We start from the raw sequence: 26,033 nt of genomic DNA on the forward strand, positions 1-26,033 counted from the left end.
ATAATTAGAGCCAGCTATTAAATCAACGCAGTGTTGGGTGAAATCGGATATCCATGTTTCGGTAATAGCGAATAAAGAGACATGGGTTAATAAATAAGGCTCAATGAAATCTATTTTATTGCAAGTTGACCGTGCATTCCATAATCCTACGCGTAGGCAATGTTGTTGTAGTCAATTCACCCATTATTGTGACTAAAGTAAGGAGTCTCCAAGGACCAAAAAGTACATATTTGGGGGAGGGGTTGCAAACAGACTGGTTATATAAAACTGGGTGGGCAATAACAGAAAAAAAAATCCTATAAAAGGATTTGAATACAACTGGAGATTTTTCCTCCCTGGCTTTCCCCCTCATTTCTTATGTTTAGGGGCAGGCTATTTGTCCATTGTTACTGGTCCATGTTTATTACTCCAAGTTTTTCGTTGTTTTGGCTTTTGGGCAGTATGAATACATTAGATTTTTCAAAACATTGCTGATATCCCCCGATCGTCGTTTTGATTTTGGTTTGCATAATTGGTTCTAACCCGCTATTAGAGTGCAATGTTTTGCTCTTCGACAAAATGGGAGCAATTATGTATGTTCTACTGGTCTATTTTGAAGTGGTTTTGCTTGTTGCTTTTACGCGTCTAGCTGAAGATGGAAATGTTGAATGTTTTTCTCAATTATCTTCCCCATGCGCATCACCATTGGCAGTAAGGCGCAAACCATTCACATTAAACTATTGCTTTTTTCGAGGAATGAATTAAAATCTTGACGCTGCAATTGTTTATGTTCAGAACCGCTAAACAAAAATGCTAAAAACATTTAATTGACTGTGAGATTTGGGCGATCTTTATATGGATTTCCTCTTTGATTATGGTCAGTGCTCTGACTATGCTCAATTTATGGCGCCTTAATTTAGAAGCTAGTCGATTATTAAAAAAAGCTAAATAGGCTTTTAGGGGTGCCTCTATTTCCTACCAAAAGCTGTGCTAGTCAGGTTTAATTGCGAATATTTCAAATACAACGGGTGATTTAATTAAGATGATAAAAAAATAATTGAATGACAAACAATTGCGACCATAAATTTATTTTTTTGCCATTGATGATATTGTACTTTTAAAGTGACAGAATTATTGACTGCATTACAATTAACCGAATTCTGTTTCATGGAAATCTCTTGTTATATTTTTTTTGTTCAAGACAATCTTTTGTTATCAATCTGAGACAAAATTTCTGACAAATGATGCCAATTGCTCAGATACTTTTTAAAGTAAAATTTATTTGCTTGCATTTCTTTGCGATTTTTTGTAAAGCCACCTTTTCGTCTTATCTTTTTTTCGTCTGACCATTTGACCTTACGTCCTCGAACACGTCTCAAATTACTAGTCTCAAATTACTAGTGTCAAAGTATTCCACCTCCTTCTACCCGCACGCTCGGCCCCCACCGGCGCTCACCCCCTTCCCCTCTCCCACTCAGTTGAGATAACGCTAGCCTCCCGAAGTCGCAGCTCGCTGCTGACGAAGCAAACCTCTAATCAGCCGTTTGAGAGCAATTCGCCCGGCGTTATTTGGTTTAATTTCATATGATATATGTGATGTTCTCGAGCAAATAAAAACAAAAGGCGTCTATAATTCTATTCGCCGATTTGATTATTTATTATGAAGTGAGCGTTCGATTCTGTATACTTCTTTTTGCCATCACTCCAGCCGGATCCATCCAGTTATGTTGTATCTCTTTTTACTGCTTTTCTCAAAGTTTATGAAATGAATGGCGGGTTTATGGTGTTTTAGGAAGTGAGCGAACGAGCATATCTTCTGCGAGTTTCTTACTTTGAGATCTATAGAGAGAGAATCACAGACTTGTTAGCCAATGACAGCTACCACAACAAGTCCACAGCTGGCTTACCCTCTTCCACTTCTCTCCAGCAACAACAGCAGCCGAGGTTTCTTGAGATTAAAGAGGGACTCAACAAGGAACCCTACATTGACGGTTAGAATGTTTGTCTTTGTTTGTTCAAGTCAGGTGCTTAAAGGATTATAGACTATCGATTACCGCTACCCTCAAACAGTTTTGATAAATGCTGCTTGAGTACTGAAGGCCGGTTGTTTTTTCGGGGATATTTACTACCCATTTTTTGTGTGATTGTTTCCTATCGTTCTTTGAAAATGTTTTCCACTCGTTTAATTACCCATTAATTGTGTTTGTGTTCCTCTTATTATTAATTTTATGAACAGGAGTGAAACTTCGGAATAGCGTCAAATATAAAATCATTTATCATTTGATGTCCACATAGTAGTACGCCAAAAAATATATTGCTTTCTAGAAATTTTGATTTTTAATGCATTTTTTTTGGTCTTTCACGCCATCACCAATATAGATTATTGTCCGCTTATGACCTCTAGTTAAAATTTTTGCATAGCTTACGTCTATGTGGGAAATAGCACGTGCTTGCGGGAAAGTAAAAGTTTATGGGGGGATTTATCCAATTGTAAGGGCGTACTTTCCTGATAATTCTAGAGGATTTTCAGTGCAGTGTATATAATGGAGGATTCCATTTTGTAGTGATTACTCTGCAACCTATAAGGAATCGCGTCGTTCAATGACTAAAGGGTATTAAGACTACCGAGTACTTGTAATTGTTCAATTTCTTAGACGACACGCATTTTAGATACTCTAGTGAGAAATTACAAGCGTGGCGAGCATCGATACAAGTTAACTCCTAGTAAATAACGAATAACGAGCGCTGTAATTGCTAATATTGGAACGAGCTCCGGCGTGGTTCTAAGTGGACAATTAAACACTTGAGAGCTCTCGACTACACTACTTGACATTTTGAGTACTCGTCAAATACTATAAGTGGATTTTCGAGTGGCCGTCAAATAAATCGAACAATTACAAGTACTCGGCGGTCTCTAATAGTACCAACGACTTCTAATGGTTTAGACCGATCATTTAGAGCTACAAAATTCAAAACATTTGCATTAGATGTTAGCTATTTTGGTAGTAGTCGAGTTATAACTTAAATTCGCGTACTTGTTCATTTTGAAGGTGATATTGATGAGGTACAGGTGTAGAATCCTGGTCCGAGAACTGAAGATTTGTTCCGTCAAGTTTTGGGATCGTTCTCATGAGGGACGTTGTTGCTCTTCAATTTATGTTCTGTACTTGGTCAACCCTTGACAAATCGAAGCACTGGTTGCCAGCCGACTTGAGATTTTTAATAAATAACGAGATTTTTCGATCAAATGGCATCGCTTCTCGGCCTTTTGGCTAAGATCATGTGTAGTATCTGTTCTTGTCAGCTTAATATCTGGCATGTCGGGCATTGCCTGGCACCAATATTAAACTGCTTTTTGATCCTCGGATCCGACAAAGAAGCTTGCTTCAGTTGGTCCACGGATCGTCCCGGTCCTACACTACCGCCGGGTACGGTCCATCATAACAAACGAATAGTGTTACTTAAATAGAATTCAGGATTGGGGCGCTGTAGAGTGTCTTTTAATTGCTACCCCTGCATTTTCAGCCTTAAGTTTTTCTGGACTAGTTGGTTTCTAGTGCCTTTATAATATTTTTAGCATCTTGGTGCGCTGCCTTTTTGAAGATTCTTTTTTTCATCTTTTATCGTCAATGACAAGTCAAATTGGAGTATTATTTCAGAAACGCTGGAGTAGTAAGAGGAGCGAAAAGAGAGTAGTTTTATGAGGTTGATGTTTTTATTGTTATTGACACTTTTTTGGTTTCGCAAATTGTCTTTAAGGCCAGGAACCAAAATGTTGCTGTAGACTATATTAAAATCATACAAAAAAAATCTTGAACAATTGCCTTTGGAATAACAATTTCCATGAAATAAATGAGAATATACTTAAACTACCACCTTCACTGGGGGGTGTAGGCCTTCCTGACTTGTCATACAAAATATGTACTGCAAAGATTCTCGATTTTCGTAACATTCTTACAAATGTATCTGATCAACAGCTGGCAATGTTCTTGGTTAACGTTCTTTCCAATCCCAGTTTAGATGATAATATAGCAAATGATCTCAGGTTCCTAAAAAAACTTAAAATTGAGGTGCTATGGGCTTCTAACAGTGGCTTTGACATCAGATATAATACGGAACACTTAACAATTGACAAAAAAATTTCCTCGAAAGAAATTTATAATTTTCTGATCAAGCCTTATTCTAATCTTGTTGAAAAACGTCTTCAAAGATCTGTAACCCGCTTCGGCATACCTCTGAAAAAATTGATTGCTTTCAATAAATTTCTTTGGCCCTCTAAAAAGCTTAAACCTTATCAAAAAAATCTCCTTTATCGACTCCTATATTTAGGATTAAAGGACAGGAAATGGCTATTTGACAAAAAATTGAGAACATCTAAGCGCTGTATTTTCTGTAATTCATCTGAAGAAACGTTCGAGCACCTCTTTTTTCAATGCTCTTTTCTTAGCTGTCTATTAGGACCTGAGAGACCATGTAACTGGTGTGACATCTTTGACCCGAAAAATTTTCGGGTGCACTCCTTTGTATGTCTGGTCGTAATGGGCTCTTGGGCTACGACAACCTTAGAGGCCCATGAAAGGTTTCAAGACTTGAAGTCCATAATCAGGTGGAACTAGTTTTTGATGCATGCTTGTGACCTATTTTTGTGTGCTTTGTGTTGGTGTCTCTTTTCTATCTTCTTTGATTGATTATGATGTCTGCTCCTATGTTGAATGTATGATGTATATCGCTTTGTTATAATAAAAAATTTAAATTCTCGGCCTTTTGGCTAAGATCATGTGTAGTATCTGTTCTTGTCAGCTTAATATCTGGCATGTCGGGCATTGCCTGGCACCAATATTAAACTGCTTTTTGATCCTCGGATCCGACAAAGAAGCTTGCTTCAGTTGGTCCACGGATCGTCCCGGTCCTACACTACCGCCGGGTACGGTCCATCATAACAAACGAATAGTGTTACTTAAATAGAATTCAGGATTGGGGCGCTGTAGAGTGTCTTTTAATTGCTACCCCTGCATTTTCAGCCTGAAGTTTTTCTGGACTAGTTGGTTTCTAGTGCCTTTATAATATTTTTAGCATCTTGGTGCGCTGCCTTTTTGAAGATTCTTTTTTTCATCTTTTATCGTCAATGACAAGTCAAATTGGAGTATTATTTCAGAAACGCTGGAGTAGTAAGAGGAGCGAAAAGAGAGTAGTTTTATGAGGTTGATGTTTTTATAACTCCTATTAAAGTGAAGTGAGGAAATGGTGATTAAATAGATTCTCGGTTTTTGAGATCGAATAGTTTTTAGCGTGCGGCAATTTGTCTTCTGGTTTTGGCTGTTTTTCTCGTCTTTTTCTTCAAGTTGATACGTGTGTTTTAATAATGCATATTTGCTATTGTTTTAACATCTTAAAGAGGCAACTAATGATTTTCAATACTTTGACGCTATATGCTTTCATGGAATATGTGCTTTTTTGATTTTGTCATTTTTTGGAGTTCTTTTTGTTTTTTTTACTTAATCTGAATATTGATTGTTGCAATAATGAGGCATAGTTGAGATCATCTAATGTTTTCAATTACTATCTAACGGTTTTAAGGACATTGTTATTACTTCTCTAAAAAATATTGGTTTTTTAAATGTCGCACGGTTTTTTACGTCTTTTAATTTGCCTGCCACGTGGTATCCTTAATTGCAGGTATGCTGGCACTCCCTTTGCTCCCTCTGAAGCCTAATTGAGTGCATTTATAGATATCATTTGTCTTCCATTCATTTTGTTGTCGTTCTTTTTGTTGCATTTGACATTATTGGTTTAATTTTTTAATGCCCGTTTATTATCCTTTTGTTACGTAGCCCCAAAAGTGTTTTCATTGGTGTTGGTATTCGCTTTCTATTGGTGGATAGTGCAATAGGTGTCAAAGATTTCAAGTATTAATTGCGTGTTCTAATCACTTGACGCCTCTAGTTTTCATAGAGATCAATAAAAATTGGTTTTTGCTAAATGTCGTTTGTGTTGTGCTTTTACTTTGTCTCTGTGGTTTTCTACAAAGTCAATCCTTACCGTCTAAAGTCTCTAATGTATTAAAGTTTTTCGACTGACGTTTTAGGGACTCATAACTTTCACAACACTTTTTTCAAGTGTAAAGAAATAATTTATCGATATTTTTACTGTTATGTTCATATTCGTGGACGTCTTGGTATATGGCTTCTTACTATCAGATGTTATTTTATGGAGGCTGATAGTTTTGTACTTAGTTTGTTAAATTCTCTGAATTGCAATTCAGGGCTTGTCCTGATATTTTTTTTTTACTTGTCCAAGAAAAATTTTAGCTGCCGGGTATGTTTTTAATAAAGAACGTCTTGAGTGTTCAGAAGTGCAGTAAAAGCCTTTTTAGGCATTCTTGCCAATTACTGATGGCCTTGTTCAAGAATTTATAACTCAATTTTGCAACATTTTTTCATTAAATATGCGAATTTTGCGCTAGAAATATGCAAAATTGGTCTTTTTTCTGTTTTAATTGCCCTTCTCAAGATTTGATTGGAGATCTTCAATTTATATTTTTCCAGAAGATCTTGCCATCTTCAGAAGTGATGATTTAAATACTAGAATTATCCAGCTAAGTAGTCATGTTGTTTTGAATATTTTTCTTTCATTTCAAAGGATTTGAATTGCATTTCCTTTTACGATTCGAACAAAGGGTATTGGTGGAGCGTCTTTTTTCATCGATAATTTTGTTGGAGTGTATTTGAAACAAGCGAAACGAAGTGTTTTTAGGTCAAACTGCCGAAGAAAACTTCAGAGCTGAAAGAAGAATTAATGGTTTTCTTTTCATGCCTGTACTTTGAGAGAAAAAAAGAGGTAAAACTTTCTGTAATGTCCTATAGGTCTGCGTGAGGAGGTAGTAGTGTGTGAAGAGGATGTGATGGAGTTTGTGGCTAAGGGCAGTCAGTCTAGAAGGACTGGGGCGACTGCAATGAATGACAAGAGCAGTCGATCACACGCAGTCTTCAGGATAACAATTGAGAGCAAAGATGAACACGAATGCATCATCATGGCGCAACTGGTCTGTATAGTTTAACCGATCTTGCAACCATTCACAACGGTTTTTTTGGATCTGATTTTCGGTTCGATTGCTATTAAACACGCTAAAAGTTAGATTGGTTTGATGTTACGCTTTTACGATATCGGTTGTTTTCTGATTTGCATAGCTTTCACTTAAGAAGCTGAATTTAATATAGTTTTAGTATATAACTGAAACTGCGCACCGCATTACGACACTTTTTGAAACTTAGGAAAAATTGTGTCAATTTCAATCTCTTCTTTTTCTTTTCTGTTTCAATCCGGATGTGCGTTGACGGCGGCTATTTTCCGGTAATTTGTGGGCTATGTTTTTCCATTAAATTGGAGATCTTTATAAAAAATTAAAGAACGTTTTTTCCTATTTTGTGTGCATCCGACTTCAATGTGCATTCGATTCTATTATTTTTATAATCATTGTTCACGGTTGGGTTTTTACTGATAGTCAGGTCACTGATGCTTCAAATATTTGCATTGTTTCAAGTTTTATTGCTTATCCTGTAATGTTTTTTTTAACTATGGCCATGAATTCTGGAGACAACTTCTAGTTTTTGATAGAGGAATGAGTAGTTTTATTTTTCAGGTTTTGTTAATGCCGAAAGCGAAAACAAAATTGCGCACGCTCGCTAAAGATGAAAATTTGTTCAAATACACTTCATTCAGTGGTCACATAAAATAAACTCAATATCTGTTGCTAGTATTCAAAGAGCCGTACGCTTTGAAAGTCAGACATAAACCTTTCAAAAACAGTTAAATCACTGCAACCTTTCATGGGCTCGTATCGAGAAATTGTTTACCATCAAAATGAAATATTTGCGCATTTGGTGTCAAAATAAAAGGATTGCGACGATGCACGTTTAGTTGGTTTGATGCGATTGAACAGATTTCTGCAAAGATATTCGAACTTATTTTTATTAGTTCTTTTATCGTCTGGTGACAACTCTAGGAGGTAAAATTCTAGAGTTACTCTTGAGATCTCTTTCTGCATTGCAAGTTTTATTCACCTGTATCACTGTGTGTATCAAAATAAAACAGTTGTTTTTCGTCCTCGGATGTTGCAATTCTTTTGAATGGTTCGCAACTTTTCATTGAATCGAAGAAAAAGGTGCAGATTAAATATGCGTCTGGTGCCTTTGCGTTCGCTGCGTTCTTTCTTTTATTAATAGCCGCCCTCATCTTCTCAGCCGGCTATTATAGCGCTCCTATTTTTTTTTACAATTCAAAGAATTTGAATTGTATTGGGGCGCTGTCTTTTTACGACTTGAAGAGGAGTATTGGAGAAGTCCCTTTTTTTAAATCAATTGATTTTTGGAGAAAAAGAGAGTGTTTTTTTTCATACAGCTGTTTTTAAGAGAGCGAGAAATTGATGTGTGAAAAAATTTTCTCTAAGCGAGCGAAATTTTTTTTGTTCACGTGCGGCATTTTAAAGCAGTTTTTTTCATTTATTTTGGTTAAGAGGTTCGGTTATGATTTTGTTTCAATTTTAGGCTGGTTTCAGTAGTGCTTTGAAGGTTTTTGGAAATTCATGTGAATTTTATGATAATTCGGAGGTTTTTAATGTATTTTGCTGATTTTCAGGCTAATTTTTGCGTTTTTTTCACCATTATTTTGTGCTACTGGCTCAAATGGGTATTGAAGAAACCCCTTCTACTTGAGCAATTTTGTGATAACATTTGGTTACAGTTTTGTGGGTAAGAATCATTTTTTGTTGAGAATTATGACAAAAAATGGCGAAAATTGGAGCTATTTTTCTTAATTTTTTGCAGTTTTTCGTTTTTTTTTTCTGTTTTTAGCTAAGTTTCTTAGCCTATTATGACCTTCCTATTGTTTTGCGAGCATCTGGATACCCTATTGGCTGATAGGATTTTTTCTTTGGATTTATATGCTTTTGAAATTTTAAAAAATTTGATAACTTTTTCCTGTTTTTCAGTGAAAGTTGTTTTTAAGAGCTTTCTTTTCATAATTTAGCCTAAAGTATTTTTCAAAATTCACATAAGTGTTTTTAGTAAGTACTAGTTGATTTGATGAAGTTATTTTGACAGAGATAATTGTTTCGAGATCCCAATTTATAACAAAATTTGATCAGATTTGTTATCATATTTTAACAATTTGATTTTATTGTCTTTACTTTTTTGTTTCATGGTTTTGTTTCAAGATAATCATAAATTAGTGAAGGCACGTTTTGTTTGATGAGTAGTTGGATGGCGTTTAAATGGATTTTCACTTCGAGTCGTTTCCGGAATTTCTTCCGGCTATGTTTTTTTTTAAGATCTGTTCACACATTTTCATGATTTTTGAAGTCAAATTGGAGTAGTGATTTTGGTCACGCCGAAACAGGAAATGTAGCGAAAAAGCGAGTGGTTTTGTAGCGTAAATTTTTTTGGCTCTAATTTTAAAATAGAGTGCGAAAACGGTGTTTAAACAAAAATTCGGTTTCTCGGTAGTGGTTTTTAGTTCACATGCGGCAGTTTCACTCTGATTTTTACGGTTTTTTCGATTTTTTGGATCGGATTTATTTCTAAATGGTTTTCCCAATCCATTCACAGCTCATTCTAGGCCTAGTTTTATGTTTGAATTAATCTTTTATTTCGCGCTAGTGCTATCTTTTTGTGGTTTTTTTGTTCACATGCGGCATTTAGACATTGATTTTCTGTTTTTTTCTTATTTTCATCTGATTTTTTTAAAAATGCTTTTCTCAATTCACTCATAGTTCATTCTAGTTCTGGTTTTTATGTTTAGTCAAGGAAAATTCTTTGAATTGTACGTCAGGACTTGTCCTGCTATGTTTTTTTACTTCGTCGAATAAAAAAATGTTTCGCTTTACCTCATTTTGCCGCTTTTTCAACATTTTGCGTGACATCTTTCTGACTTCTCTAGGCTAGTTTCTCTCTTCTCTCATTCTGCTAAAATTGAATTTGAAAATCAGTTAGTTGCTCAGCAAAGCAATTCAAAATGAACAGAGTCAGTATAAAAAATTGAAGTCAGAAGTAGAAACGGGATAAACCCATAAAGCCCAATTTTAGATGCCCGCTATCTGAACGTCAATCCTATAAGTCTTAGTTACCATCTCTAATGCTCAGTGGTATTGATAGTACCCCCTGTAGCCTCTCTCTAAGAAACAGAAGTACGTTATGTTCAACTGCGAAATGCCATCAAATTAAATCGGACTTAAAAAATGTTTTTGTACAAAAATCTTTTTTTTGAATATCTTCTATTCTTTCAATCGCAATCATGCTTATTGGAATCAATGGCGGCTATTTTCCGGCAGTCTGCCGGGTATGTTTTAAGTGATTTTTGAAGTCAAATTGGAGTGATGGTTTTGGTGACGCCGAAACAGGAATAGGAGAGAAAAAGCGAGTGACTTCGCGGCGTGCAATTTTTTCGCTCTAATTTTGTAGTGTAAAAATTCTGTTTGAAAAAAATTTCGCTCCCTAGCTAGTGTTTTTCTGTTCACATGCGGCATTTTGACATTAGTTTTTACCTGTTTTTTGATTTATTGGATCTATTTTTTTCTAAATGGTTTTCCTAATCCAATTATTGTCTAATCTAGGTCTTTTTTTGTTAAGTCAATAAAAATTTATAGATTTTTGAATTGTATGTCAGGACTTGTCCTGCTATTGTTTTTTAATTCGCTCTACTTTTTGATCACGTTTTTCTTTGTACATATGTCACGATTTTCACGTTTGACTTGTGACTTACCTTACTCATTGTTTCATCTGTATGGATTTTTAACTCTTGCGCCCGTTGAATTACGCAATGGGAGTACGGTCAATGTCAGAAGAAAAAAATAAAAAGAAATGAGATAAAACGATAATGCCCGGTCAGTAGGTCTGAGTGCTCCTTGTTATTAAAGTTCATTAGAGTCATTGCTAGGTGACATTAGTATTAAGCTCGATAGTTTTCAATTTAAAAACTGATTTAAGTATGATTTTAAAATCTATCTGAAACTGCACACCAAAGTAGAACATTTATTTTTTTCTGTTTCAACCCCGATATGCATGAAGCGCGTTAGCGGTGGAAAATGGCTATCTTCCGGCAATTCGCCGGCTGTTATTAGCCCTGTGCTCTTTGCAATTTTTCTCTTGACCGATTTTGCGTCTGACCCTTTGTTTTTTGTTCCTCAGAAGAAGTATCAACAGATAGAGCCAGGTGGGCGTTGATATCTCTTGGCGCCTTTCGGCTTACCAGATTCAAAGTTTGCGTTTCATCCAAACTTTTGCAGACATAAATTCATGGTGTGAAGGGAAGTTTTCAGAGTTTGAACCCTCCTCACTCACTTCACTGACCTCTCAAAAAATTCCTCGCCAGTAGTTTAAGGGCAAATCGACCAGTGTTAATCGGTATTTTTTGCACGGAATATTTGTATGCTTCCTTGGCTTCTTTGGGGCATGGCTTGGCCAACGGATTAAAAATTGTCACGTTGAAGAAAGTTTTGCTGAATCTGGAACCCCACAAGCCGTTTGCTTTGATGTGCTACTAGATGTTATTAGTTAAAAAATATTTGTTGTAAAAGCCGTCAAAGCATACGTCATGCATTATTTTCGCGAACGTGTCTCTAATTTTATTATGCCGATTGTGAGTATAACCCAATTTTGCAGTGGAGAGCATGGGTTAATGTGTTGGTTCGACGGTTTTTTTGCATTGCGCCTTTTTCGAGGATTTATCGTTGTTCAACGTTTTTAAACAGCAGCCGGTTGCCACTTTTTTTGCTTTTTCAGTACTTTTCGCTCATTTTTTGTGCTATTTGGTGCAAAAACAGTTGACTGTTTTGAGCCCAATGTTTTCGGATTCAGTTCTTTAACTTAGAAAAGCTTATTGAAGCATTTGACGCGACTATCAAGTTTTGGCTAAGATCTAGATAATCGACCTTTTTTTTAAGAGCAGTTTTAGCCCGAAATAAGCTTTTTAGCTGATTTTCCATAGTTCAAAAGGAGTAAACTAAAAATTGTTGAAATCAGTTATCCCAACTACAGTGAGCAAATTTGCGGCTGCATCTGTCCATTACATAGATCCGGAATTATTATTCTGCCGATTTCGTGCTCACTTAAATTGGTCCTTTAATTCGAAGTAGAATTCCTCAATTTTCCCTAATTGCGCTTTTTCTCTATTTTCATTTGCTCTCAAAGAAAGTTTGTATTAACTATATAGTCCTGCGTTCTTTTGAGACTTGCGTGATCCATTTTTCGTCTGATACTTTTAACTTTTCGTCCTCAAAGACGTGATAAACATGTAAAGCCCAGTATGAATTAAGACACTGAGCTCCTTTTTTAGTGCTTTCTTAGTCTCTACGTTACATTTCACTGCTGAGTAAGCATAAATTATGATGGTGCAGAGACCACGCTCTGAACCCCTCGAAATGCGGCCCCTACTGTGAGCTTCCCTGAGCCCGAGCTGGCTACAATCGACGACAACCTTTCGCTGATAGTTTGAGGGCAATTTGCCCGACGGAGTTGGCTATGTTCATCTGTGTAATTACTCTGTTGATCTGTTTAATTGCTCTCAAACGAAGTTTGTAGCAATTATATTAGTCCTGTTGGTCTTTTTTATGCAATTTTTCGCTTGACCGATTTTTAGTCTGCTTCATTTGACTTTTCGTCCTCAAAAACGGGATAAACAGGTAGCGCCCAGAGGGCATTAAATTCTCTTAGAGAGCCTTTCAGCTCACTACTCGCCAAGTATAAGATTCACAGAAACTGTTTTGGAGACTTATTCTTATGGTGTGCAGTACGGTTCTTAGAAATTGATCCCCACCCCCACCCCCAAAAAATTCCCATCCTCACTCCCCATCCCCTAAAAAACACCCCTGCACATTGTCAAGGCCGTAAGGGTCCGTGCAGCCAAAGATCCCCCTCCCACCGTTGCCCCCCCCCACTGTTGCCCCCGTGCACCCCTCCCTCACTCTGCGCTCCTTCAATTGCGCTAAAGCTAGCCTCACTAAACTGTGTCTGGCGACTGACGAAGGCAACCGCTCGCCTGTCGTTTGAAAGCAATTCGAGCGACGTTAGTTGGTTATGTTTCAGCTAATTTTTTTTATTCAAATGAACTTCTTGTCGTTCTCCTGTTTATCAGTACTATTACTCAAGTACTACTACAGTACTATTACTGAAGTTCTATTCACCCGTAAATAATTTTTTAACGCTAATTGATTGCTCTCGAACGAAATTTGAAGCAATCAATGTAAGCGTGCTTTGATGCAAAATTATAAATTTTTGCTTTTTGTCGTTTTTCTGAAGTTTCTTATTTTAATCGCAAATTAAGGAAACAAAAGTTGATATCACCAGTATGAATTAAGACACTGAGCTCCTTTCTTAGTGCTATTTAGTCTCTAATTTACATTTCACTGCTTAGTAAACATAAATTATGATGGTGCAGAGGCCACGCTCTAAACCCCTCGAAATGCGGCCCCTACTGTGAGCTTCCCTGAGCCCAAGTTGGCTACTATCGAAGACAACCTCTCGCTGATAGTTTGAGGGCAATTTGCCCGACGGAATTGGTTGTGTTCATCTGTTTAATTACTCAGTAGGCATGGCTTGGCCAACTGATTAAAAATTGTCACGTCGAAGAAAGTTTTGCTGAATCTGGAACCCCACAAGCCGTTTGTTTTGATGTGCTACTAGATGTTTTTAGTTAAAAAATATTTGTTGTAAAAGCCGTCATAGCATACGTCATGCATTTTTCTCGCGAACGTGTCTCTAATTTCGTTATGCCGCTTGTGAGTATAACCCAATTTTGCAGTGGAGAGCATGGGTTAATGTGTTGGTTCGACGGTTTTTTTTGCATTGCGCCTTTTTCGAGGATTTATCGTTGTTCAACGTTTTTAAACATCAGCCGGTTGCCACTTTTTTTGCTTTTTCAGTACTTTTCGCTCATTTTTTTGTGCTATTTTGGTGCAAAAACAGTTGACTGTTTTGAGCCCAATGTTTTCGGATTCAGTTCTTTAACTTAGAAAAGCTTATTGAAGCATTTGACGCGACTATCAAGTTTTGGCTAAGATCTAGATAATCGACCTTTTTTTAAGAGCAGTTTTAGCCCGAAATAAGCTTTTTTAGCTGATTTTCCATAGTTCAAAAGCAGTAAACTAAAAATTGTTGAAATCAGTTATCCCAACTACAGTGAGCAAATTTGCGGCTGCATCTGTCCATCACATAGATCCGGAATTATTATTCTGCCGATTTCTTGCTCACTTAAATCGGTCCTTTAATTCGAAGTAGAATTCCTCAATTTTCCCTAATTGCGCTTTTTCTCTATTTTCATTTGCTCTCAAAGAAAGTTTGTATTAACTATATAGTCCTGCGTTCTTTTGAGACTTGCGTGATCCATTTTTCGTCTGATACTTTTAACTTTTCGTCCTCAAAGACGTGATAAACATGTAAAGCCCAGTATGAATTAAGACACTGAGCTCCTTTTTTAGTGCTTTCTTAGTCTCTACGTTACATTTCACTGCTGAGTAAACATAAATTATGATGGTGCAGAGACCACGCTCTGAACCCCTCGAAATGCGGCCCCTACTGTGAGCTTCCCTCAGCCCGAGCTGGCTACAATCGACGACAACCTTTCGCTGATAGTTTGAGGGCAATTTGCCCGACGGAGTTGGCTATGTTCATCTGTGTAATTACTCTGTTGATCTGTTTAATTGCTCTCAAACGAAGTTTGTAGCAATTATATTAGTCCTGTTGGTCTTTTTTATGCAATTTTTCGCTTGACCGATTTTTAGTCTGCTTCATTTGACTTTTCGTCCTCAAAAACGGGATAAACAGGTAGCGCCCAGAGGGCATTAAATTCTCTTAGAGAGCCTTTCAGCTCACTACTCGCCAAGTATAAGATTCACAGAAACTGTTTTGGAGACTTATTCTTATGGTGTGCAGGGCGGTTCTTAGAAATTGATCCCCACCCCCACCCCACCCTCCCCCCCCCCAAAAAAAAATTCCCATCCTCACTCCCCATCCCCCAAAAAACACCCCTGCACATTGTCAAGGCCGTAAGGGTCCGTGCAGCCAAAGATCCCCCTCCCACCGTTGCCCCCCCACTGTTGCCCCCGTGCACCCCTCCCCCACTCTGCGCTCCTTCAATTTCGCTAAAGCTAGCCTCACTAAACTGTGTCTGGCGACTGACGAAGGCAACCGCTCGCCTGTCGTTTGAAAGCAATTCGAGCGACGTTAGTTGGTTATGTTTCAGCTAATTTTTTTTATTCAAATGAACTTGTTGTCGTTCTCCTGTTTATCAGTACTATTACTCAAGTACTACTACAGTACTATTACTGAAGTTCTATTCACCCGTAAATAATTTTTTAACGCTAATTGATTGCTCTCGAACGAAATTTGAAGCAATCAATGTAAGCGTGCTTTGATGCAAAATTATAAATTTTTGCTTTTTGTCGTTTTTCTGAAGTTTCTTATTTTAATCGCAAATTAAGGAAACAAAAGTTGATATCACCAGTATGAATTAAGACACTGAGCTCCTTTCTTAGTGCTATTTAGTCTCTAAGTTACATTTCACTGCTTAGTAAACATAAATTATGATGGTGCAGAGGCCACGCTCTAAACCCCTCGAAATGCGGCCCCTACTGTGAGCTTCCCTGAGCCCAAGTTGGCTACTATTGAAGACAACCTCTCGCTGATAGTTTGAGGGCAATTTGCCCGACGGAATTGGTTGTGTTCATCTGTTTAATTACTCAGTTGGCATGGCTTGGCCAACTGATTAAAAATTGTCACGTCGAAGAAAGTTTTGCTGAATCTGGAACCCCACAAGCCGTTTGTTTTGATGTGCTACTAGATGTTTTTAGTTAAAAAATATTTGTTGTAAAAGCCGTCATAGCATACGTCATGCATTTTTCTCGCGAACGTGTCTCTAATTTCGTTATGCCGCTTGTGAGTATAACCCAATTTTGCAGTGGAGAGCATGGGTTAATGTGTTGGTTCGACGGTTTTTTTTGCATTGCGCCTTTTTCGAGGATTTATCGTTGTTCAACGTTTTTAAACATCAGCCGGTTGTCACTTTTTTTGCTTTTTCAGTACTTTTCGCTCATTTTTTTGTGCTATTTTGGTGCAAAAACAGTTGACTGTTTTGAGCCCAATGTTTTCGGATTCAGTTCTTTAACTTAGAAAAGCTTATTGAAGCATTTGACGCGACTATCAAGTTTTGGCTAAGATCTAGATAATCGACCTTTTTTTAAGAGCAGTTTTAGCCCGAAATAAGCTTTTTTAGCTGATTTTCCATAGTTCAAAAGCAGTAAACTAAAAATTGTTGAAATCAGTTATCCCAACTACAGTGAGCAAATTTGCGGCTGCATCTGTCCATCACATAGATCCGGAATTATTATTCTGCCGATTTCTTGCTCACTTAAATCGGTCCTTTAATTCGAAGTAGAATTCCTCAATTTTCCCTAATTGCGCTTTTTCTCTATTTTCATTTGCTCTCAAAGAAAGTTTGTATTAACTATATAGTCCTGCGTTCTTTTGAGACTTGCGTGATCCATTTTTCGTCTGATACTTTTAACTTTTCGTCCTCAAAGACGTGATAAACATGTAAAGCCCAGTATGAATTAAGACACTGAGCTCCTTTTTTAGTGCTTTCTTAGTCTCTACGTTACATTTCACTGCTGAGTAAGCATAAATTATGATGGTGCAGAGACCACGCTCTGAACCCCTTGAAATGCGGCCCCTACTGTGAGCTTCCCTGAGCCCGAGCTGGCTACAATCGACGACAACCTTTCGCTGATAGTTTGAGGGCAATTTGCCCGACGGAGTTGGCTATGTTCATCTGTGTAATTACTCTGTTGATCTGTTTAATTGCTCTCAAACGAAGTTTGTAGCAATTATATTAGTCCTGTTGGTCTTTTTTATGCAATTTTTCGCTTGACCGATTTTTAGTCTGCTTCATTTGACTTTTCGTCCTCAAAAACGGGATAAACAGGTAGCGCCCAGAGGGCATTAAATTCTCTTAGAGAGCCTTTCAGCTCACTACTCGCCAAGTATAAGATTCACAGAAACTGTTTTGGAGACTTATTCTTATGGTGTGCAGGGCGGTTCTTAGAAATTGATCCCCACCCCCACCCCCACCCCACCCTCCCTCCCCAAAAAAAATTCCCATCCTCACTCCCCATCCCCCAAAAAACACCCCTGCACATTGTCAAGGCCGTAAGGGTCCGTGCAGCCAAAGATCCCCCTCCCACCGTTGCCCCCCCCCACTGTTGCCCCCGTGCACCCCTCCCCCACTCTGCGCTCCTTCAATTGCGCTAAAGCTAGCCTCACTAAACTGTGTCTGGCGACTGACGAAGGCAACCGCTCGCCTGTCGTTTGAAAGCAATTCGAGCGACGTTAGTTGGTTATGTTTCAGCTAATTTTTTTTATTCAAATGAACTTCTTGTCGTTCTCCTGTTTATCAGTACTATTACTCAAGTACTACTACAGTACTATTACTGAAGTTCTATTCACCCGTAAATAATTTTTTAACGCTAATTGATTGCTCTCGAACGAAATTTGAAGCAATCAATGTAAGCGTGCTTTGATGCAAAATTATAAATTTTTGCTTTTTGTCGTTTTTCTGAAGTTTCTTATTTTAATCGCAAATTAAGGAAACAAAAGTTGATATCACCAGTATGAATTAAGACACTGAGCTCCTTTCTTAGTGCTATTTAGTCTCTAAGTTACATTTCACTGCTTAGTAAACATAAATTATGATGGTGCAGAGGCCACGCTCTAAACCCCTCGAAATGCGGCCCCTACTGTGAGCTTCCCTGAGCCCAAGTTGGCTACTATCGAAGACAACCTCTCGCTGATAGTTTGAGGGCAATTTGCCCGACGGAATTGGTTGTGTTCATCTGTTTAATTACTCTGTTGATCTGTTTAATTGCTCTCAAATGAAGTTTGTAGCAATAATATTAGTCCTGTTGGTCCTTTTTATGCAAATTTTTGCTTGACCGATTTTTCGTTTGGTTCATTTGACTTTTCGTCCTCAAAAACGGGATAAACAGGTAGCGCCCAGAGGGCATTAAATTCTCTTAGTGAGCCTTTCAGCTCACTCCTCGCCAAGTATAAGATTCGCAGAAACTGTTTTGGAGACTTATTCTTATGGTGTGCAGGGCGGTTCTTAGAAATTGATCCCCACCCCCACCCCACCCTCCCCCAAAAAAATTCCCATCCTCACTCCCCATCCCCCAAGAACCACCCCTGCACATTGTCAAGGCCCTAAGGGTCCGTGCAGCCAAAGATCCCCCTCTCACCGTTGCCCCCCCCCCCCCCACTGTTGCCCCCATGCACCCCTCCCCCACTCTGCGCTCCTTCAATTGCGCTAAAGCTAGATTCACTAAACTGTGGCTAGCGACTGATGAAGGCAACCGCTCGCCCGTCGTTTGAGAGCAATTCGCGCGACGTTAGTTGGTTATGTTTCAGCTAATTTTTTTTAGTCAAATGAACTTCTTGTCGTGCTCCTGTTTATCAGTACTATTACTCAAGTATTATTACAGTACTATTACTGAAGTTCTATTCACCCGTAAATAATTTTTTAACGCTAATTGATTGCCCTCGAACGAAGTTTGAAGCCATCAATGTAAGCGTGCTTTGATGCAACTTTATAAATTTTTGTTTTTTGTCGTTTTTCTGAAGTTTTCTTATTTTAATCGCAAATTAAGGAAACAAAAGTTGATACCACCAGAAATAGTCAATGATTTCTAAGTTGCTGATTAGAGGAAATGTGTTAAATTAAAATCATTTTTATGAAATTAAAATAAATAGGACATTCGATAGAAAGAAGATGTTTATCTCTGTTCGCAAAATTTTTAATTAAATGAATTTTTTTGGACGGAAAGATATTGTCAATGTTTTCTTACAGCAGGCTGTACATGTTTTTGATCCTTGTGAAGAGAAAATTAATTAAAAATTTTTTAATAAATTGAAAAACTGATGCCGAAATCTGTTCTTATTTAAGTCTTTATTTTCATTTTAATTGCAAATTTTGAAAGATATTTTAGAACAACTACCCTTTGTTTTCGCTCGTGGTATTTTTTGTAAGATTTATTTTCCTTCTACTACTATTGCTCGATTATCTTTGGTATTTATGGCGAAATTGTCGAGTCAATACAGTAATCATTAATGAAAGTTATGCCATCATAATCAAAACAACTTTTCCGCTTAAGAAACATTTCGAAAATTTTTTGCTGTTCACAATCATGCTTTCATTGTACGTTTCTGCTAATAATGACATTAATAGATTAATATTTTTCAAGGAAAGCACAGTAGATCAGATTAGCAGACTGAAAATTAAATTTACTTAAGTTACTTTTCGAAAGAATTAAGGTCTGAAAGTTAAAGCATAATTTCAAAAACTGTTTGTGCATTTACTTAGAATTGACTTTCTATTGACGAAACCTGGCGCTAATTAGACTTTCATTTTACAATGATTTGCTGAAGAAATTGCCTCCGCTTTTTGCAGATAGGGTGACTGAATGCAAACCGAAATTTTTTGGTATTGATATTGTTTGAGGTTTATACTTCTTTTCATTTACCTTGAAGACTCTTGTTTGCCTCTACAGTTAACTAGTCTCGTAACAAGCAACCTGCCGAAATATCTTCTTTTTTTCCAAACATGTAAATTAATAATATAACCGAAAGGTTAAAGTTTACATGCCTTCAGAATAATCACGAATATTAATTGAAATAATCAAAATTATACATCAAACTTCGGGTTATCAATTGATGTTACCCATTAGGCTGTTCGTTCTACTATATACAAAAATAAGACACGAATGAGCCCAACTGTCTATCTATTGGAAAACTTTCATGATGACGTTGCAAAAACTCTGTTAAATTTCTTTTGAAAAGAATTTTGTTCTCCGTCGCTCTTAGGTTAGAGGGTAATTTATTCCAATTTTGTATGCTCTTCAAAATCAAAGATCTTTTACTCTGCTTAGTATACTTTTGCGTTCTTATTATCAGCTGTTTTGTCAGTTTGTTTTGTTTTAACTGTAGGCGGATTGCACATTTTTCAAATGTTTCTGATACTATCCTCTGATTCAAGTCTGTGTGAGTTTCAATATACTAAACTTTGAAATAATTAATTCAGCTGGTAGGACATGCGATTTCAGAAGGATATCACGACAATGATCGAATTTAGAACGCATATAACACACTTTTATGCCCCAATTAATCTGTCGATTTATACGCTGTACATTTTTTGCTGACAATGTTTGTAAATAAACTCCGCTGAATGACAAATGAGACAGGACTAAAGATTTGAAAACTTGCAACCTTACTTCCAAAGGTATATGGTTTCTTACTAGATATAGTGAGAAAATGGTGGCCGCCATTTTCTTTAAAACTACATTTAGATGTGCTTCAAAAGTCAATTTTGAGTCAAGGTGTATTCCTTAATAACGACAACTGCGTACTTCGCCGCCTTTAAAGCCCATACATGGACAAATCCTGGACTCGGTGATTTACTGTTTTCTAAACTATCGATGGTTTTATAGATTTCCTTTAAAGTCAATACTCTAAAATTGAATTTTTCAGAACAGTGGTCCAACCTATGGATATTGAGAGGAACGAAATCACCAGAATATTTGCCCTTTTCCGCAAAAGATTTATTAAATGCATTGCAGATTGCTTTTTCGTCAACGGTCTTGGCGCCGTCTATTTCAATTTCAGACACATTAATACCCTGTTTGTGGTTTCCTAATTTTTTATTGATGAAATTCCATTTCTGCTTCGATGTTTCATATTGCTTTAAAAAATTAACAGAATATTTGTGATGTGCATCTCGTAGTTTTCGGTTCACTAGGTTACGGCGTTTTTCGAACTCGTCAAAAACATCGTAGTTTTGAGAGAATTTGTATTGATTGTACAAATGATGTTTTTCTGCTATTAGTTTTTTGAGTTCCTTGGATATCCATGGTTTATCACTTTTTTTGTTTTGTTTTTTTGAAGAATCACAGATCTGTATAGGTGCATGTTGATCAAGTATACTTTGAAAAATTTCATTAAATTTTGTAAACATTTCGTCACTATTTTCCTCTCGATACATAGATCGCTAGTCCGCAAAAGCCAAGTCCCTGTTGAATTTCTCCCCCGAGAAAAATTTCATCTTCCGTCTAAAGAAATATGTATCTTCGTTCCTCCCTATCATTTCTAAGTTACTCTGATAAAATATGATATTGTGGTCAACCTCAATGGGCGGCAAACAAACTTTCTATTCTACAATTTGGTTTTTTGTCATGAAGCAGTGATCGATAAGGGACTGATTAGTTGTGCTGATGCGACTGGGAGTGTCCACATTTGTTGGGTTAAGTGCCAGACCAGATGTAAAGTTATCAAGTATTTCTTTCTCTTTTTTATTGAATTGGTCAATGTTGTAGTCTCCAAATAGAAGATTGTCTGTTAAGGAATATGCATTAGATACTTCAGCACTCAACTTGTTCAAGAAAAAGTCGGAAAGATTTTTACTCGGATTGTACGAAATATTCACCAAACATTTATCTTGAGGTTCATTATTTTCGAGCCACATTGATTCAAAAAAAATTTGCATTAGCTATCTCACATTCTTTCTTACGTTTAACATTGAAGTGTCTGGGGATCCAAACTCCAACACCCCCACCTCGCTGGACTCCCGTTTGTTTTGATCGAGCTTTTTGTAAGAAAAGATGTTCATTACTAATATTGAAATTAGTGTCCTGTTGCTCGGAAATCCATGTTTCGGTTACTATAAGTATAGTTTGCGAATCTAGTTGATCAAGCAAGTTCGAAAGGTCTTCATACTTATTTTGTATGCTACGCTCATTTATGAGAAAAAATTTCAAACACTTTTGGGATGGATCTAGCACTTTATCAAAAGTCGACAAGTTCGATGTATTGAAGGGTCCAGGTTTTTTTTAACATCTCCACAATGGAGTAATGTTTTTCTCAAAACCAAGTTGCAAAGAAAACGAACAGCTTAGAGGTGCAAAATTTTTTCAATCCAGCTGACCATCAATATGTACACAATATTGTATAACGAATGTTTTGCTTGAGTTAAACTGCTCCTACTGACTATGAAGTGATTTTTGTGCAAATTTGTCAGCAAAGAAGTACTACTAATATTAAAAAACAAATTCTCATATCTTTCAGAGTTTGGATCACATTCTGTGCTGCAGGTAGATTGTTCAAGACATTATAGTGACGAATATTATTCGCAAGGTTTTTGATTCCATTTATGTTTGGGTGAACCCCGTCATAAGAAATATCATTATCTGTCAGAGCATTGTCAAGACATTCAACTTTTGACCACGGATATAGACCATCCACCTCCAGACATATCATTTCAAGTTGCTTATTAAAATTTGTAATTGCCTCATTATTACTATTTCGACCATAACAGCCGTCCTTGACAGGTGAAATTTTGCAGACAGCTACACGGTGTGGTTTCAACTTTTTCATGCACTTATCAACTGTATCTTTCATTTGCATTGCAGCATCTTGCCCAGATAAACCTTTATCAATTGAATAATGTCCAGCGTGTAGTACTAAAGTTTCCGTCTTAGCCCCAGGAGAATATGTTTCAACAACATTTCCAATATCTTTAATTGTTGCTGTTTTTTGAAAACATGACGATCTTGTATTGCTTTTAGTTGAATAATAACAAAAATTACAACATTTTTTTAAAAAGTTGGGGGGAAAATTGTACCTGAAAAAAAATCTTCAAAGGATTTTTTTGCACCCATTAAACATTTCTAAGCTACGACCTCCATAAATGAAATTGCCCCGCTTGTCGTTCGAGAGAAATTCATCCGACGCTTTATGTTTTAATTAGAACGAACCTCCTTGTGTTTGAGATACAGATCCGTTGTTTGATTAGATATCGCTTCGTTACAGGTAAGAAAAAGTTTGTTCATAATTTGAATACTTCTCACTATTTCATCGTCCTCATTTCTGAAATGAATATTTGCCCGGACGCGATCAGGAAATCAGTGTTTCTTTCAGGCGTTTAAACCGTGCAGTTAAAATCAAATTATTGATATAGACTACAATTGATATTCATCATTCATAATCAAAGCTACTTAATTGCTCTGGAATGATATGCAATTATTGTAAACGTCTGCGTCTTCTTATGCAAATAAGAAACTTTTGCTTGAACGGTTTGCGCTTTTTTTCTTGAATAATCTTCGACTTCTCAAATCACTTTTTCACGCACTTCTTGATTTTTGAGTGGTTCAATCGCTCTCACTCCGAAATAAAGTTTGATGTTCAAACAAAACCGATTGTTAGAGAACAGACGACAAGGCCCTGATAGCGGAGTGGTGAATACCTCCGTCGAGGTGACGGAAGCGGGCTCAGGAGGCCGGGGTTCGAATCATACCTTCGGTTGATGTTTTTGCACCTATAAGGAAAAATGTATCTAGTTAAATTGCGCCGCCTGTCATTCGGGAGCAATTTTTGCACGTTAGTCAGTTTATGTTTTCTGAAGACCATGTGACTACCTATCAGCACAATTACCCGTCCGACAACAGTAGAATTTTTTTTTTTACTCATCTTGACTTTATATGGTCCAACGATATTGCGAATTTGCAGAACTATTTTTCTTTTTTTCCAGTAATTCGCTCTGTCCTTTTTGTATCGTCTGTTGGAGTTCTTATGCTTAAATCAGCTCTGACGTTTCGCCTCTGTTCCAGAACCTGGTGGACTTGGCCGGATCGGAGAAAGTGGCCCATACAAAAGCAGAGGGCGAGAGACTGAAAGAGGGCATTGACATTAATCTAAGTCTCACCCAACTCAACATGGTAAGACTCGTCATCTGATTAGACCCGACTATGGGTTGAAATATTTAAATGCAAAATTACTCATGAAGTTGTAAAAAAATGAAATTATTTGATCGTTTCTCGAAAACATTTCTAGCGTGTTTTCAGAACAGTTATAGTCTATGAGGTGCTCAAAATGCATAAATTCATAGTGTACAGAGCAGTTTTTGGATCACATTTTTTGTAGTCAGACATATGTTCAGACCAGGTTTTATTCCGATTCAGATCCCCCTCTCCCCTCCCCCTTTCCCTCCCATCCTTATTGAGTCAGCCTCCCGAAATGTAAGATAGCTCTAATCTCCTCTTCCGCCTGTAACTAGACACCAATTGGTTACGAATTAGGGGGGGGGGGGGGGGGGGGGGGGGGGGAGGGTTAAGATTTGAATTTCACACATTATGTTTTAAGTTCACTGGACGTCACAGAGATGCACATGCTGAGAAACAGTTCTGCCTTTAGTTTAATCAGGTTCTAATTTGTTTTGTGTTTTAGGTGATATCGCAAGTGACTGAAGGCCAGGCGCATGTGAGTTACAGGAACTCGAAACTGACCAGAATTTTGCAGAATTCTATCGGAGGAAGTGCCAAGACTTGTATACTGTGTACTGTTTCTCCCTGGGATGTTGACGAAACACTGTCTACTTTACGAGTTAGTATTGATTTTATGAGATAAAAAACTGTTGAATGTGAATGTTAGGTTTTATATCACAGCTAAGCGCAGGCGTTTCCATTGTCTGTTTCCTGATGAACTTGAATTTTGCAAGAGATTTCAAGAGAATTCATTTCATCAAAGATTTCTGTTCTGCAGCAAAAGCGAAGATTGAGTTATCACTAAAATTATGGAATTGCTACAAGGCTAACAACGAGAACGTATTGTTTTCGGCTTTACATTTTGGATTTTCACGGTTTTGGGTTTTCACGGCATTTTTATGGCACTTGGGGAGTCCTGTGGTTCAAATTAGCTGTTTTAGTGGTTTTGGTTGGCTCTCGATCCAATTCTTACAAATAGCCGCCCTCATCTTCTCAGCCTGCTATTATAGCGCTCCTATTTTTTTTTTAACTTCGAACTTTTTTTCGCTTTACCATTTTGCCGCTTTTTCGACATTTTGCGTGAAATCGTTTTGACTTCTCTAGGCTAGTTTCTCTATTCTCTCATACTGCTAAAAGTGATTTTGAACATCAGTTGCTCAGCAAAGCAAATCAAAATGGACAGAGTTAGTATAAAAAATTGAAGTCAGAAGTAGAAACGGGATAAACCCATAAAGCCCAATTTTAGATGCCCGCTATTTGAACGTCGTTCCTATAAGTCTTAGTTACCATCTTTTATGCTTATTGGTATTGATAGTAGCCCCTGTAGCCTCTCTCTAAGAAACAGAAGTACGTTATGTTCAACTACGAAATGCCATCAAAATAAATCCTACTTAAAAAATGTTTTTGTACAAAAATTTTTTTTCAATATTTATTCTTTCAATCCCAATCATGCTTATTGGAATCAACGGCGGCTATTTTCCGGCAATCTACCGGGTATGTTTGATTAATAGCCTAATTTTTTTTCTCGTCTAACAGATTTTTGTTTCGTCTTACCCTGACTTCTTGGAATTGACTTTTGCGTTGACTTCAGTGACTTCTAGTGCTTTGCAGTTAATGTTTGTGTTCGTGACGTCATTTCTGCTTTTAGGTCAATTGCGTGAGTTACCTCACTCAAAAAAATGACTTCTGATCTCACTTATGGAACTTTAAATTTTATGAACATTTACTAATTAAAGGTCAATAGTGTGCATCTAAGTAATGCCAAACTTTTATGCCTTAATTGCTGAGTTATAGAGTCTTCGGTTTTAATATGGAATATTAGTTTTGAAAAAGATCCATTAGGGTTTTTCACTTGTAGAGCAAATGTTTCTCATAAAAATGACAGTCCGAATCTAACTCAAAAAGTCTAGTGGTCGGTCTATTAAAAAGCTGGTGGTCGATCTGTCAATCTTATTTCCTTAGTTGTTTCAATTCATGGTAGGCCACAAGCGGTTATCGCAGCTATTTTCCGGCAGTCTGCCGGTTATGATTTTGATTTGTTTTTTTAAGATAATTGGATAAATTTAAGCAAATTTGGTCGATTTTTGTCTGTTTTTTTTTTAATTTTTTAATGTTTTTTTGCTCAGTTTAAGATTCTGGCTATAATTTTTCGTGTTCAATTTTAAATTTGGAGCTGTTTCATAGGTTTTGCTCCTAAATGTTACTGTTG

At 37.1% G+C, this 26,033-nt stretch overlaps 1 protein-coding gene and 2 non-coding genes across 3 annotated transcripts in view; all 3 read left to right on the forward strand.

The window, feature by feature from the left end:
- The window catches only part of LOC142342513 (uncharacterized), a 403,423-nt gene that overhangs the window by 23,467 nt on the left and 353,923 nt on the right, over positions 1-26,033 (forward strand). Inside the window, exons 5-8 of the mRNA XM_075393861.1 lie at positions 1,772-1,970; positions 6,843-7,021; positions 23,672-23,779; positions 24,288-24,443. Of these exons, the coding sequence (XP_075249976.1) occupies positions 1,772-1,970; positions 6,843-7,021; positions 23,672-23,779; positions 24,288-24,443 (642 nt within the window). The remainder of the gene's footprint in view (positions 1-1,771; positions 1,971-6,842; positions 7,022-23,671; positions 23,780-24,287; positions 24,444-26,033) is intronic.
- Positions 3,232-3,423, forward strand: LOC142343328 (U2 spliceosomal RNA). Its single transcript, XR_012759199.1, has one exon. It is a non-coding gene; the product is annotated as a U2 spliceosomal RNA (small nuclear RNA).
- Positions 4,728-4,919, forward strand: LOC142343332 (U2 spliceosomal RNA). The gene has a single exon (XR_012759203.1). It is a non-coding gene; the product is annotated as a U2 spliceosomal RNA (small nuclear RNA).

The sequence above is a fragment of the Convolutriloba macropyga genome, chromosome 7, assembly GCF_964194025.1.
Source record: "Convolutriloba macropyga chromosome 7, txConMacr16.3, whole genome shotgun sequence".
Lineage (NCBI taxonomy): Eukaryota > Metazoa > Xenacoelomorpha > Acoela > Convolutidae > Convolutriloba > Convolutriloba macropyga.